Source organism: Podarcis pityusensis (genome assembly GCF_964106645.2).
Source record: "Podarcis pityusensis genome assembly, chromosome: 14".
Classification (NCBI taxonomy): Eukaryota; Metazoa; Chordata; class Lepidosauria; order Squamata; family Lacertidae; genus Podarcis; species Podarcis pityusensis.
Window position 1 is genome coordinate 8,054,119 of NC_138039.1, and position 13,771 is coordinate 8,067,889.

The 13,771-nt window shown below is 45.9% G+C and overlaps 1 protein-coding gene and 1 long non-coding RNA gene across 3 annotated transcripts; both read right to left on the reverse strand.

The window, feature by feature from the left end:
* Positions 1-218: 218 nt before the first annotated feature.
* On the reverse strand, positions 219-2,240 carry LOC308463056 (uncharacterized protein). 2 transcript variants are annotated; one of them, XM_080981241.1, is made up of 2 exons: positions 2,087-2,240; positions 219-1,268 (listed from the first exon to the last, which is right to left on the reverse strand). In XM_080981241.1, exon 2 carries the CDS (start codon positions 1,256-1,258, stop codon positions 332-334), a length of 927 nt encoding a protein of 308 aa, XP_080837367.1. In that variant the 5' UTR covers positions 1,259-1,268; positions 2,087-2,240; the 3' UTR covers positions 219-331. The 2 variants fall into 2 exon arrangements, with proteins under 2 accessions (XP_080837367.1, XP_080837368.1); XM_080981242.1 differs by lacking the exon at positions 2,087-2,240 and adding an exon at positions 1,412-1,545.
* Positions 2,241-8,080: 5,840 nt separating this feature from the next.
* LOC308463114 lies at positions 8,081-10,005 on the reverse strand. Its single transcript, XR_013979444.1, has 2 exons — positions 9,529-10,005; positions 8,081-8,588 (listed from the first exon to the last, which is right to left on the reverse strand). It is a non-coding gene; the product is annotated as an uncharacterized lncRNA (long non-coding RNA).
* Between the last annotated feature and the right edge of the window lie 3,766 nt (positions 10,006-13,771).

A 13,771-nucleotide genomic window follows, 5' to 3' on the forward strand; every position in this document is an offset into this window, starting at 1 on the left:
TTTTTAATGGATCACCTGTTCATTTTACTCTTACATGTTGTCCTCTGCCTTTCTATATTTTCACGAAGATGTGAATTATAAATTTCATAAATAAATAATTAAATGTGACACACCAGGTTTGCCAGGCTGCTGGTCCACATGGTTACAATCATCTGCTGGTGTGTATGGTCGGTGTGAACCCACCCACTTCCCCAGCAATGTAGGGTAGTGACATCACCTTGAAATTCCATCAAGATTTTATTAAAAGGTCTTGATGACAAAGGAGCCGTGGTGTTTGTACATCAGTGTATAGGAGTTTTTAAGGTGGTGCTAACCAGATCATTGCGTTAATTCACACCTCTTTTATTTCATCAGGTGGTTCGTCATGGTCTCCATCGGCACCATTGTCGAGAACTTCCACCTCGAACTCAGGTTGCGGTTCTTCCGGAAACCCATTTACTTCTTTCCATATGGAGTACTTCATATCCCAGAGAGCTTCCACCATGTCCCAGATGACCGCTTTTTCTTCCTGGAGGTCTTGGTCATTATCCCTCAAAGCTATATACTCTTCCCAGAGGGCCATTTTGTCTTTGGATATGGCCATGTCCTCTTCCCAGAAGGTTTTGTCCTTCTTCCAAAATGCCTTGCATTCCTTCCAGAAGGCATTGTTCTTCTCTTCAATGGCTTCTATCTTCTCCTGGATGGATTTGTTCTTCTCACGCATGCCTTTGTTGGCTTCCTGGTACTCCTTGTTCTTAATCTGGAAGGCTTTGACAGCTTCTCGAAATGATTCATTCCTTTCCTCCAAGGTAACAATCTCCTCCTCTGTTGTCTTGATCCTCTGCTGGAGTGCCTCAATCTTCTCCTGAAAGGTCTTCACCTGGTCCTGAATTTCCTTCTTTTTGGTCTGGAAGGCCTTGATCTCAGCCATGAAAACCCTGCTCTCCTCTAAGAAGCTCTTGATCTCATCCATGAAGCTCTTGTTCTTCATCTTGAAGGCATGGATCTCCTCCCACAAAGCCTTGGTTTTGTTATCTTCTCGGAAAGTCTGGATCTCCCTCCGTAGGCGTTGGCATTTCTTCCAGAATATCCTGATTTCCTCTTGAAGTGCATTTTTCTGTTCTCTCAGTTGGCGATATACAAACTGGCTCTTCAAGGATCTGGGGATATGGTTCATATGGTGCCAGCTCTCCCGCTTTGCAGAAATGTCATTGCTGTTGCCCTCCAGATAATCTGCACAGTTAAGAGTGACATCCGAATGTTTCTCCCCGTCCTCCATCTGATCACAGCTGTGTGCAGAGAAATACATGAGTGAGTGGCCTAGAAGAGGAGGTTGTGTTGCCCACTGACAAAGTCAGAAAACTGCCAACTCCAGAGCCTGACTCAGAGGATACAAACTCGGAGGAGACCGAGTCACCGCAAGGAACCTTACCTTCCGGCTTGGAAACTGGAATCTAGGTTGCGGAGGAGGACCCCACCACCAGCCCCAGTTCACACTAGGCGGGGAGCTATTGAGGATCTCCAATCTCAGACCCTGATGAGTCCCAGGGTCCATTTGTGCAGCCGTCAACCCAGGGTTTGGTTCACCACTCCAAATGCAGGACCTTCTCAAGCCAGCCATTTCAGGAGGAAAGATCATGACAGGGGAATTCAGTGTTAGGGGCTGGTGCACAATGTATTGCAATTTATTGCTGGACCTTCCTGTTGCTGGCCACTGTGAGAACAGGCTGTTGGGTCCCTTCCAACCCTACAACTCTACAATTCTATGAAAAATGAGATTAGCGATATACATGGAGGATGAAGCCGTCAGTGTCTACTAATGATGGAAGCTATGTTACCTTCTTCATCAAAGGCAGCATATATCTGAATACTAGTTTCTTGAGATCAGAAGCAAGAGAGAGCTCTTTGCGCTCATGTACTGCTTTTGGGCTTCCCAGAGGCATCTGGTTGGCAACTGTGGGAGACTTGATCCTGAACTAGATAAATCTGATGCAGCTGGGCTCCCTTGATAAAGCCTTGGTGGCTTTGAATAACAGAAAAGAGAGAAAAGAACTGTCAAGATGCCTTAAATCCCCCAAAAATAAGTAAGCCTGGGATGTCCACTAACCTGCACCTCCTCCTCCTGCTATGATGAAGACCCCTTTGTTAAGAACTTCATCGCCATAGCAGCCTGAGAATATTAACAAAACAATGCCAGAACTTCTGCAGATCTTCTGGTTCCGTCATTAGAATGCCAAGGTTGTAGCTGATGAAAATGGAACATGGGAAGCTTATTTTAGCTTATCTGCAGTCACACCATTGGTCAATCTAGCTCTGTATTGTATACACTTACTTTCAGGTGATCACCAGGGAGACACCATGGATTGAAGCTGGGATCTCCTGCATGCAAAGTGGAAGCTCTGCCACTGAGATGCAGGATCCTTCTACAAGGGTGGATTTTTAAGAGACCAAAGGTAACACCGCCATGAATGTGGAGAAGTGGCTGCATCAGGTATCAGAGAGCCAGTGTGGTGTAGAGGTTAAGAGCAGTGGACTCGTAATCTGGTGAACCGGGTTCGCTTCCCCGCTCCTCCACATACAGCTGCTGGGTGACCTTGAGCCAGTCATACTTCTCTGAAGTCTCTCAGCCTCACTCACCTCACAGAGTGTTTGTTCTGGGGGAGGAAGGGAAAGGAGAATGTTAGCCGCTTTGAGACTCCCTAGGGTAGTGATAAAGCGGGATATCAAATCCAAACTCTTCTTCTTCTTCAGATGCTGGTGGAGTTTTTGCAGTGGGCAGAATGGGAAACCATAACAGGGTCACTAGCCATGGGTGGGCTTCAACCCTACAGCTGTGCAACCAAGAGTTTGGCACCTGCTTGCTTGGAACCATGTGTCTCCCTCAGGGACACCATGAGCCTAATTTATGAAAATGGGTTCATTTTGCAGAACCAGTGCTGGATTTACATATAAGCTAAACAAGCTATAGCTTAGGGCCCCACTCTCTTGGAGGCCCCAAAAAAATTTAAAGGAAAAAACCTGAATGTACATTTCCAAAATATAAGATGAAAAACAAACTAAAACCTACATACAGCAACAGTGTTTTGTGTTGTGTAGGCTCCTATGATGTAAGTAATGGGCCCCGCCTGCTAGCCTGCTCCCTAAAATATCACTGGTTTGCTCATTTCTATATATAGGGTGCCTATGTTTTGTAAGATTGAGGGCACAAGGAGAAGATGACGACAGAGGGTAAGATGGTTGGACAGTGTTATAGAAGCGACCAACATGCATTTGACTTAACTCTGGGAGGCAGTGGAAGACAGGAATGCCTGGCGTGCTCTGGTCCATGGGGTTACATAGAGTCGGACACGACTAATCAACTAAACAACAAAACATTTGCATGGACTGCTTGCATGGCAACATGTGCAAATGACTTTAGATGCCTATTAGGTCCATAAATTGCCATATAGCATATATTCGACACACACACAAAAAGCGGCAATTTGTTGTTGACAAAGGACAGCTGGACATATAATGGGCCCCATTACCTTCAGTAGCTTAGGGCCACATCAAACCTAAATCCAGCCCTGTGCAGAACCCATCGGAAATTCTTTTAACCAGAATGCCAATCTAAGTTATGTGAAAGGAACAAAGCTTAATCATTGGATAACAATGGCCATTCTTGTGGAATTTGTCAGTAGATTTGATGCCAGGAGTGGGGGACGATTTCCCACCCAAGTACTGTTTTCTGTTGTGGGAAACTTCCTATGGGCCTCATACCAGTGGTGGGTGGAGCCAGGGGAAGAAGTGGGTGGAGCAACAATTGTGATTCTACAGTAGGACAGAGGCAGAAGTAGGCACAGCAACAAGTGGGACTTCAAATCCTCCAAGTGTCCCTATTTTCCAGGGACGTCCCTGATTTAGAGAAATTATCCCAGTTTCTGATTTGATCATGGAATTTCCTGCTTTTCCTTAGGGCGTCCCTATTTTCCTTGGGGAAATGATGGAGGGTATGAAGTTATGCAACCCCTGAGCCAAGAAGATAAGTTACTATATGTGGCGTTTGCCTCCTAGGCGGGTCATAAGGAAAGGGTTAAATGCATGTGATTTGATTGGCCAGAGAGGAGTTAGAGTGAGAGTCGGAGCTGTGTGGAAGTTGGTTGGGAATTGGAAGTTGAAGAAGGAAGAGGGAGGTTAAGTCTGTGGGTTGGTCGAGTTGTGTGGTGAGGGAGTGAGAGGAATTGTTAGGTGGAGTCAGATAGATAGTTGGAATAATCGGTTTGAAGTTGTTAGGAACGCATAGGACAGTTTAGGAACTAAGATTAAGAAACTGCCAAGAAAAATTAACTGAAACCATAGAAGAGGGAGAAAGGTTGTTTTCTGCTGCTCCAGAGAAGCGGACACGGAGCAATGGATCCAAACTACAAGAAAGAAGATTCCACCTAAACATTAGGAAGAACTTCCTGACAGTAAGAGCTGTTCGACAGTGGAATTTGCTGCCAAGGAGTGTGGTGGAGTCTCCTTCTTTGGAGGTCTTTAAGCAGAGGCTTGACAACCATATGTCAGGAGTGCTCTGATGGTGTTTCCTGCTTGGCAGGGGGTTGGACTCGATGGCCCTTGTGGTCTCTTCCAACTCTATGATTCTATGATTCTATGATAAGCTTGTTCATGCCTATAAATAAACTTGATTATTTGTTAATGGTAACAACTGTCTGGACTCCGTATGTACCCGTGAGAAACGGGTTGGTGGCAGCGAAGAAAGCAATCACAGTGGTGGCACAGGGTCAGTAGACCGTCAAACGCCCGGGGACCCTGTGTGATCGCCACACTATACAACCTTTAGAAGACATCTGAAGGCAGCCCCGTTTAGGGAGGTTTTTAAATGTTTGATTATGTTTTTTATATATATGTTGGAAGCTGCCCAGAGTGGCTGGGTCAACCCAGTCAAATGGGTGGGGTATAAATAATAAAATTATGATGGGATGTCCCTATTTTCATCAGAGAAAGGTTGGAGGGTATGGGACTGTAAAGTAGGCTACAATTTAGCCACACCAAAAGCCAGTGGTTTCTGCACACACACACAGAGAACATGTCTCTATCTTCCATTCAGGCAAGCAAGAGGTATTACATAAATGTAGCAATACACTCCGGCTAGGAATAAATCACTCAAAGAGAATATGAAGCGGGGCTGGTGAGAGGTATGGTCTGTCTCAAGGCAAATCTAAAAAAATGTAGTATAAACACTGACAACTGGGAAATACTGACCTGCGAGCGCTCCAGTTGGAGAACAGCCTTTACCAAAGGTGTCATGGGCTTTGAAGACACTCAAACTCAGGACACAAGGGAGAAATGTGCAAGGAGGAAGGCACTCTTGGCAAATCCACATCGTGATCAGCTCCTGCCAGGAAACCAATGTCCCCACTGTGGAAGGACGTGTGGATCCAGAATTGGCCTCCACAGTCACTTATGGACTCATTGTTAAAACCGTGTTTATGGAAGACAATCTTACTCGGCTACGAGTGACAACCAAAGAACCAGAAGGTCTGCAGAGAGTTCTGAGGACCACCATTTAGCACCTGGAACTAAGGTTCTCCATGCCTGAATGATTAAAAGGTGCTGAGCGTTGACAGGAGACTCCTTTTCTTCTCTCAGAATTATAGTTTCCACAGTGGTTTAGCAGCCAATACCTCTTCCTGGGGAACTCTGGGAATTGTAGCTCTGGAAAGGAAACAGGAGTCTCCAAATAACTCTAGACAACCTTTAATAAACTACACTTCCCAGGGTTCCTTGTGGGAAGCCATGGCTGTTCAAAGTGGCATGGTACTGCTTTAAATGTTCAGTGCAGATGGAGCCTGAGTATAAATAATGAGGGATAAATTACATTGTTGTGTGCATAATTCTGTGGATGAGATTTAATATACAGATAGCAATGGGTGACGGATACATCACGCTATAGGAAAAAATAACAGAGGAGCCCTGCTGGAGGAAACCAAAAGCTTATCTAATCCTGCATTCTCCTTCCTCAGTGGCCAATCAGAAAACCTTCAGGGTGCACCAGCAGGTTTTATAGAGAATTAACTCTTTTCCACTTCTACCCCACCACCGCCAACCCAAGTTACAGGTATTCAGTAGCATTCTGACCCTGAATGTAAGCACTCAGTTTAGCGATCATGGCTGTCTCTTTGTGGCTTTGACTAACCTCGTTTCAAAGCAATCTAAGCTAGAGGCCAATAAGTACCTGTTGTGCGAGTGGATTTCATAAAGTAATTCTGCATTATGTGAACAAATGCTCTGGCCTTTTGTCTGCCCAGATTCCGCCACCCTACAGCTTTGCAGAATGACTGCAAATTCTGGAATTATAAAGAAGGGAGGGGGGAAATCTATGCTTAAAATCTCCCTTTTGTGCTGGAACATGTTAAATTTTATAAATCTCAGAACTGGCTCCCTTTACAAGCAGGGATATTTGGCCCCTGTTAAAGTGAGCTGCTTCAAGCGGTCCATTCCATTTTCTTTCTTTTTCTCAAATACAGCAGCATAATGGAAAATATAGAGGAGGGAAAACTCGCACAGCTCCAATTTACACACATTTCCAAATAAAACCACCTTTTAAAGGCATCTGCTGAACCAAAGGGTGCTCATCAATGGTTCCTCTTCATCCTGGAGAAGAGTGACTAGTGGGGTGCCACAGGGTTCTGTCTTGGGCCCGGTCTTATTCAACATCTTTATCAACGACTTGGATGATGGACTCAAGGGCATCCTGATCAAATTTGCAGATGACACCAAACTGGGAGGGGTGGCTAACACCCCAGAGGACAGGATGACACTTCAAAACGACCTTGACAGATTAGAGAACTGGGCCAAAACAAACAAGATGAATTTTAACAGGGAGAAATGTAAAGTATTGCACTTGGGCAAAAAAAATGAGAGGCACAAATACAAGATGGGGGACACCTGGCTTGAGAGCAGTACATGTGAAAAGGATCTAGGAGTCTTGGTTGACCACAAACTTGACATGAGCCAACAGTGTGACGTGGCAGCTAAAAAAGCCAATGCAATTCTGGGCTGCATCAATAGGAGTATAGCATCTAGATCAAGGGAAGTAATAGTGCCACTGTATTCTGCTCTGGTCAGACCTCACCTGGAGTACTGTGTCCAGTTCTGGGCACCACAGTTCAAGAAGGACACTGACAAACTGGAACGTGTCCAGAGGAGGGCAACCAAAATGGTCAAAGGCCTGGAAACGATGCCTTACGAGGAACGGCTAAGGGAGCTGGGCATGTTTAGCCTGGAGAAGAGGAGGTTAAGGGGTGATATGATAGCCATGTTCAAATATATAAAAGGATGTCACATAGAGGAGGGAGAAAGGTTGTTTTCTGCTGCTCCAGAGAAGCGGACACGGAGCAATGGATCCAAACTACAAGAAAGAAGATTCCACCTAAACATTAGGAAGAACTTCCTGACAGTAAGAGCTGTTCGACAGTGGAATTTGCTGCCAAGGAGTGTGGTGGAGTCTCCTTCTTTGGAGGTCTTTAAGCAGAGGCTTGACAACCATATGTCAGGAGTGCTCTGATGGTGTTTCCTGCTTGGCAGGGGGTTGGACTCGATGGCCCTTGTGGTCTCTTCCAACTCTATGATTCTATGATTCTATGATTCTATGATTCTATGATTGTCTCTATTGCCAAATAGGTTACTATTCTCCTGCAAAGTCCTTTGTCCACAGCCCCTCAAAAAAGTCCACAGCCCCTCAAATAATTCAGAGTGAACAAGTTAAGTTTTTCAGAAGCTGCAATGAACAAAGCCTTATGAAGCCAGTTGGTCATGGAATATGATGAGGGCTCCTTCCACTCTGGTGCCATGACTAAGCAGGCAGCCGCCAACAGATGGCTAATAAGAGATTTGCTATGAAGGTTCAAATTCTGTCCCCAAAACGCATTCAAATAAGCAGATCATAGAGTGATCCTCTGTCCAGTGATTGTCCTGATTTCTGGTGTCCCTCAGAATTTATTCACAGGAGTGCAGTCCCACTACCTATGGTGACAAAACCCTCTGGAGTTGCACCCCCTCCAACAAAGGGAGGATGTGGTCTTGGAGTTACAATTCAGGTAGACCAGAGTCAAAAACGACCTGTGAAAAACGTTTAATGAATTTCCACGTACATTAGCTGATGCCATCTTGTTTAGATGACCAGATTTTTTTGTCCACTGCAAGGGATCAATTGAGGGCTGATCCAGAGATTTATTTTGCAGTGGACATACTAATAGCTCCCACAGAACCTTTCTTCCCACTGGTCCATCTCCTTCTTCCAAAGTGCCATCTCAGCTGTCCAGCTGTCCAGCTCTTCTTTCCAAAGCTCTGGTTCCTCTTTCAAGACATTCCTGATGCTCTCAAAGAGATCTGTGACCTTCTTCCAGAGCTTCATGTTTCGCTCCCATAAAATGGTGTTTCGTCCATCTGTGCGCTTGGAGAGCTCCCTCTTCTTTTGCCAAAATGCCACCAGCTTCTCTTTCCTGAACTTGTTTTCCTTCTTGAGCCTCTCAATGGCATCATCCAGAGCCTTCTCCTTGCTCTTAAAGTCTTCAGTCTCCTTATCCATCAGGTCCATTTGGCTCCAGAGTGCCCACTTGTGATTCCTCAAAAAGAGAGATTTGCATTGACATTGACATACACAATTCCCACTCCCCCAATACAGATCTAGAACTAGGTACTGAAATTTAAATAGAAAAACAAAATAAATTCATCATTTCATTTTACCTATTGCATTTATATCCTATCCTTCTCAAGGTTCTTTATCTATGCTCAAGAAAGAAAGAAAAAAAGGTAATGGATTGTTAAGTCCAGTCAAAGCAAACTATAGGGTGCAGTACTCATCTCACTTTCAGGCCAAGGGAGTCAGCATTTGTCCACAGACAGCTTTCCGGGTCATGTGTCCAGCACGACTTCTGGTGCAATGGAAAACCGTGATGGAAACAAGAGTGCACAGAAACACCGTTTACCTTCCCGCTGCAGTGGTACCTATTTATCTACTTGCACTGGCATGCTTTCGAACTGCTAGGTTGGCAGGATCTGGGACAGAGCAACGGGAGCTCACTCCTCACAGGGATTCGAACTGCCGATCTTCTGATCACCAAGCCCAAGAGGCTCAGTGGTTTAGACCACAGCGCCACCTGCACCCCCCTATGTTCAAGTACAGCTGTGGTGGCTAACCTTTTTTTGATATTTTTGAAACTTGAATAGTTTCAATCAGGCATCCCCAACCTTCGGCCCTCCAGAAGTTTTGGCGTACAATTCCCATCATCCCCGACCACTGGTCCTGTTAGCTAGGGATCATGGGAGTTGTAGGCCAAAACATCTGGAGGGCCGCAGGTTGGGGATGCCTGGTTTCAATCAACAACCTCTTTGCAAAGGCAAAGAGGAATGAAGTCCTGCTACGAGCAGCCAGATCCAGGACAGATGCTGTGGGAGTGGGGCTGGCCCTTCCTTGGACTTCATGTGGGGGGGCATCCACATCTCACACCCCGCACCAAACACCAGCTGCAACACTATACTCAAATAAATATAACCTGTTCACACCTGCTAGGGCCTCTTGAGTCTTCCTTATGGCTGTGTTGACAAGTGACTCTTGGAAGCAGGGTGTTTGAAGATCACAGATCAGAGGCTCCAGGTGTCATCTATGTCAGCCTGGTGACAGGCTGTGTCATAGTAGGTCACTGGTAACTCAGCGCTAGAGCACTGTCCCCTGTTGGTCAAAAGGATAGTGCCCCAAAACCACCCAGGGATTTTGGGAGCCCAGTGTTTTTTCTGGAGCTGCCTCATCCTATGTCAGGGACTGGGCTGAAGACTGGGAGAAAACAGTAAAGACCTGATGAAGAGAGCACAGCAGAGGTTATATTTTCTGAGAATCCTCCGGAAAAATAATCTCTCAAAGGACCTGTTGATGGCTTTTTACCATTGTACTGTGGAGAGTGTATTAACTTATGGTCTGTGTGTGTGGTTTGAGAGCTGCACAGTCAGGGAAAAAACAATGCTGTCCAGGGTTGTAAAGACTGCGGAGAAAATAACTGGGTGCACTCTTCCCACCTTGGATCAAGTGTATGCTTCCAGGTGTCATAAGAAAGCTGTAGAGATACTGCAGGATAGTGTGCACCCCGGAAATGATCTCTTTCAGCTTCTGCCTTCTGGAAGAAGGTCCAGGGTTATAAAGACTAGGACTAGCCGCCTGAGAAACAGTTTCTATCCAAATGCGATTTTGGTTTTAAATGCAGTGTAAGGTAGTCTATGTGGGAATATATTGTATTCACTTATGGGGTATCGGAGTTTTTAGGGGGCTAACCAGGCTGGGATAGCAGGCTTGTTGGTTTTTGAATGTCTGATGTCAATTTTTTCAATTTCGTTGTTCTGTATGGGACAATGACAATAAAGATTATCCTATCGAATGGTGGAGATCACCTTCCCAGCCTGACTCTTCCAGAGGAGAAGAAGACAGTTTAGATTTACAACAGGGGTTTGAGGGAGCTCACAGCTCAGAGGCAGATGAGGGGGCAAGTTGGGAAACAGAGAGGAGGAGGAGGAAGCACTGGGGGGATAACAACTGATGGACATAGTGTTTTTAGAAAGCATTCCAGACCCTCCATCTCCCAGAACCTAGCGAGCCTTGAAAGTAGGAGAGCAAAGAGCTCAAAGGCAGAGGGCTGCAACAAAATGCAGCACGCGTGGTAGAGATGTTGAGCTTGACGAATGAGGAAGTGGAAGAGACGGGGTGGGTGAGTGTGGAGATTCACTTGGGTCAATGCCATTATCCAAGAGGCTGGCTTTTATAGCCTCTCTCTGTAAATACTGAGTAAAAAGTGGGTGGTAAGACCATTCCTTGTCTGTGTTTGTTCCTGGGTGACTGGCTGTGGGAGTCGCTGGCAGCAGCCTGACATCCTATAAGCCAGTGATAGGGAACACCCAAGTTGGAGGACCAAACCTCTCTGTCTGGCTCTCAGGGCTGTCCCAAGGCCACACACCTCACCGACCTGAGTGTTTTTGCCTGGCTAGGAGGCATCCTTGAATGCTGATAATGCCTCTTGTTTGCTGGATGGAAGGTAGAGAGAGCTGTGTGGGTGATTGTAGAAGCTAGCCTACTATGCAAAGGGGGAAAAACTGGCTTTTGTTGCCCTGCCCATGTGGCCTCTGGAAGGTTGTCCAAAAGGGATTCCAACCCTTGTTTTAGAAAAGGTCCCCTACCCTTCCTTCGTAATACTAGAACTTGTGGACATTCAATGTTGGAAGATTCAGGAGAGATAAAAGAAAGTACAGCTTCATTGCAGGGCAGAGATAAGCTATGGAACTCTCTGCCACAGGAGTCAGTGATGGAGACCAACTTGGATGGCTTCAAAAGAGGAATGGACAAATTCATGGAGGAGAAGACTATCCATGGCTACTAGCGAGGATGACTATGCTGTGCCTCCACAGTTGGAGACAGAAATGCTTCTGAATGCCAGTTGCTAGAAACTGGCAGATGGGAGAGTGCTCTTGGGTCCTGCTTACTGGCTCCCCTCTAGGGCATCTGGTTGGCCACTGTGAGAAAAGGATGCTGGACTAGATGGGCCATTCGCCTGATCTAGCAGGCTCTTCTTATGTTGGGGAACATCAGCAGTTTTTAGCTGTTTGTTGTTGTTGAGTCGTTTAGTCGTGTCCGACTCTTCGTGACCCCATGGACCAGAGCATGCCAGGCACTCCTGTCTTCCTCTGCCTCCCGCAGTTTGGTCAAACTCATGATGGTAGCTTCGAGAACACTGTCCAACCATCTTGTCCTCTGTCGTCCCCTTCTCCTTGTGCCCTCCATCTTTCCCAGCATCAGGGTCTTTTCCAGGGAGTCTTCTCTTCTCATGAGGTAGCCAAAGTCTTGGAGCCTCAGCTTCAGGATCTGTCCTTCCAGGGAGCACTCAGGGCTGATTTCCTTCAGAATGGATAGGTTTGACCTTCTTGCAGTCCATGGGACTCTCAAGAGTCTCCTCCAGCACCAAGATTTTAGCTAAGCATCCCAATACCTTACTGAGTTGGACAATGGGAGTGAAGGGGGGGGGGGGGACATAGACACAGCACTGGGCAGGGTGGAGAGGTTTAACACTCCAAATTCAACCCACTGCAATTCCCGGACTGCAATTCCTGCATTGCAGGGGGTTGGATTAGATGGCCCTCGGGTTCATGTCCAACTCTGCAATTCTTTGATTCTGTAATTCTATGTATGCGACTGCCCACCAATAGAATTATCCAGGTGTTATGTACTGAGCTGAATTCTAGAACAATAAGATCCAGAATGCAGCAGTCTGATTGGTCCGCAGGAGCCACCCAATCCAGCAGCTGATTCCAGCTCTAGGTGGAAGGGAATCAGCGACCTGATTGGCCTGCAGGAGCAGTCCGGAATTAGCCAATCACGCGGGGCCCATTGTGTAAATAATGTATATATAGCTAGACATTTTGGGGAAAGTTTCATTCATTGCTACTACGAGCTGAATAAAGAGCATGAAATTCAAACTCTACTCCGAGTATATTTCACCAGGCAACTTATCAAAACAAAGAAACATCACGCAGTGTTTGAAAGTACTGTAATAAAAACAATAAAAGAAGGATTAAAGCACCCAGCAGCATAAAAGTTTCCTTCTGGCACAGGCAAACACCTGGCAACTGAACTTAAAGCTAGGCTAGAATATAATGAATTAAAAAAAGATGTTTAGATATACCTTTGCCAAAAAAAACCTGAAGCATTTCTGCTAGGTTTGATGGAAGAGAATATTGCGAAGATAGACCAAAGACTATTTATGTACGCCACAGTAGCAGCGAGAACTTTAATGGCCCAAAAATGGAAGTTACAGGAGTTACAAATGATTGTGGAGTGGCAGGTGAAGATGATGGACTTTGCAGAATTGGCCAACCTGACCTGCAGGATTCGAGGCCAGGAGTAAATTTATGGTATATTTGAATAATAATTGCAAAATAATTGCAAAAATTTGAAGACACTAGCAGGATTGAAATAAATCCTACAAGGTGGACAATAGAGTTAAAGAGCTAAAATGTGAGATAGGACTTGAGAGCGGAAAACCTGCTAAAGGGAGGGAGGGAAGTCATAGGCTTGGCAGAGCAGAAAGAGAGAGAGAGAGAGAGAGAGAGAGAGAGAGAGAGAGAGAGAGAGAGCTAGGACAGAAGAGCTAAAGTATAACATTTGATTAAAATCAGCTTAAACCAGTGAAGGCCAAGGGTTCGTTTTATAACACAAGGTCAAAGTGCATTGTCCGGATGGGCATTCTGTCTGCATAAGACATTCTGAGATGCTGGAATGCTGACTGGGTGTTGGATAGGAGGGCAATGAAATGAACATTTTGTTGCAGGCCATCACTACACCAGGTGATGTGGGTGGCGCTGTGGTCTAAACCACTGAGGCTCTTGGGCTTGCCGATTAGAAGGTCAGCGGTTCGAATCCCCACAACGGGGTGAGCTCCCACTGCTCTGTCCCTGCTCATGCCAACCTAGCAGTTCAAAAGCACACCAGTGCAAGTAGATAAATAGGTACCACTGCGGCGGGAATGTAAACGGCATTTCTGTGTTCTCTGGTTTCCGTCACTGTGTCCTGTTGCATCAGAAGCGATTTAGTCCTGCTGGCCACATGACCCAGAAAGCTGTGTGCGGCCAAATGGCTCCCTTGGCCTGAAGGCGAGATGAGCGCCGCAGCCTCATAGCTGCCTTTGACTGCACTTAACCGTCCAGGGGTCATCTACCTTTTTACCTTACACCAGGTGGCAGTGAGTTCCAAAATTTCAGTGCATGTCACAAA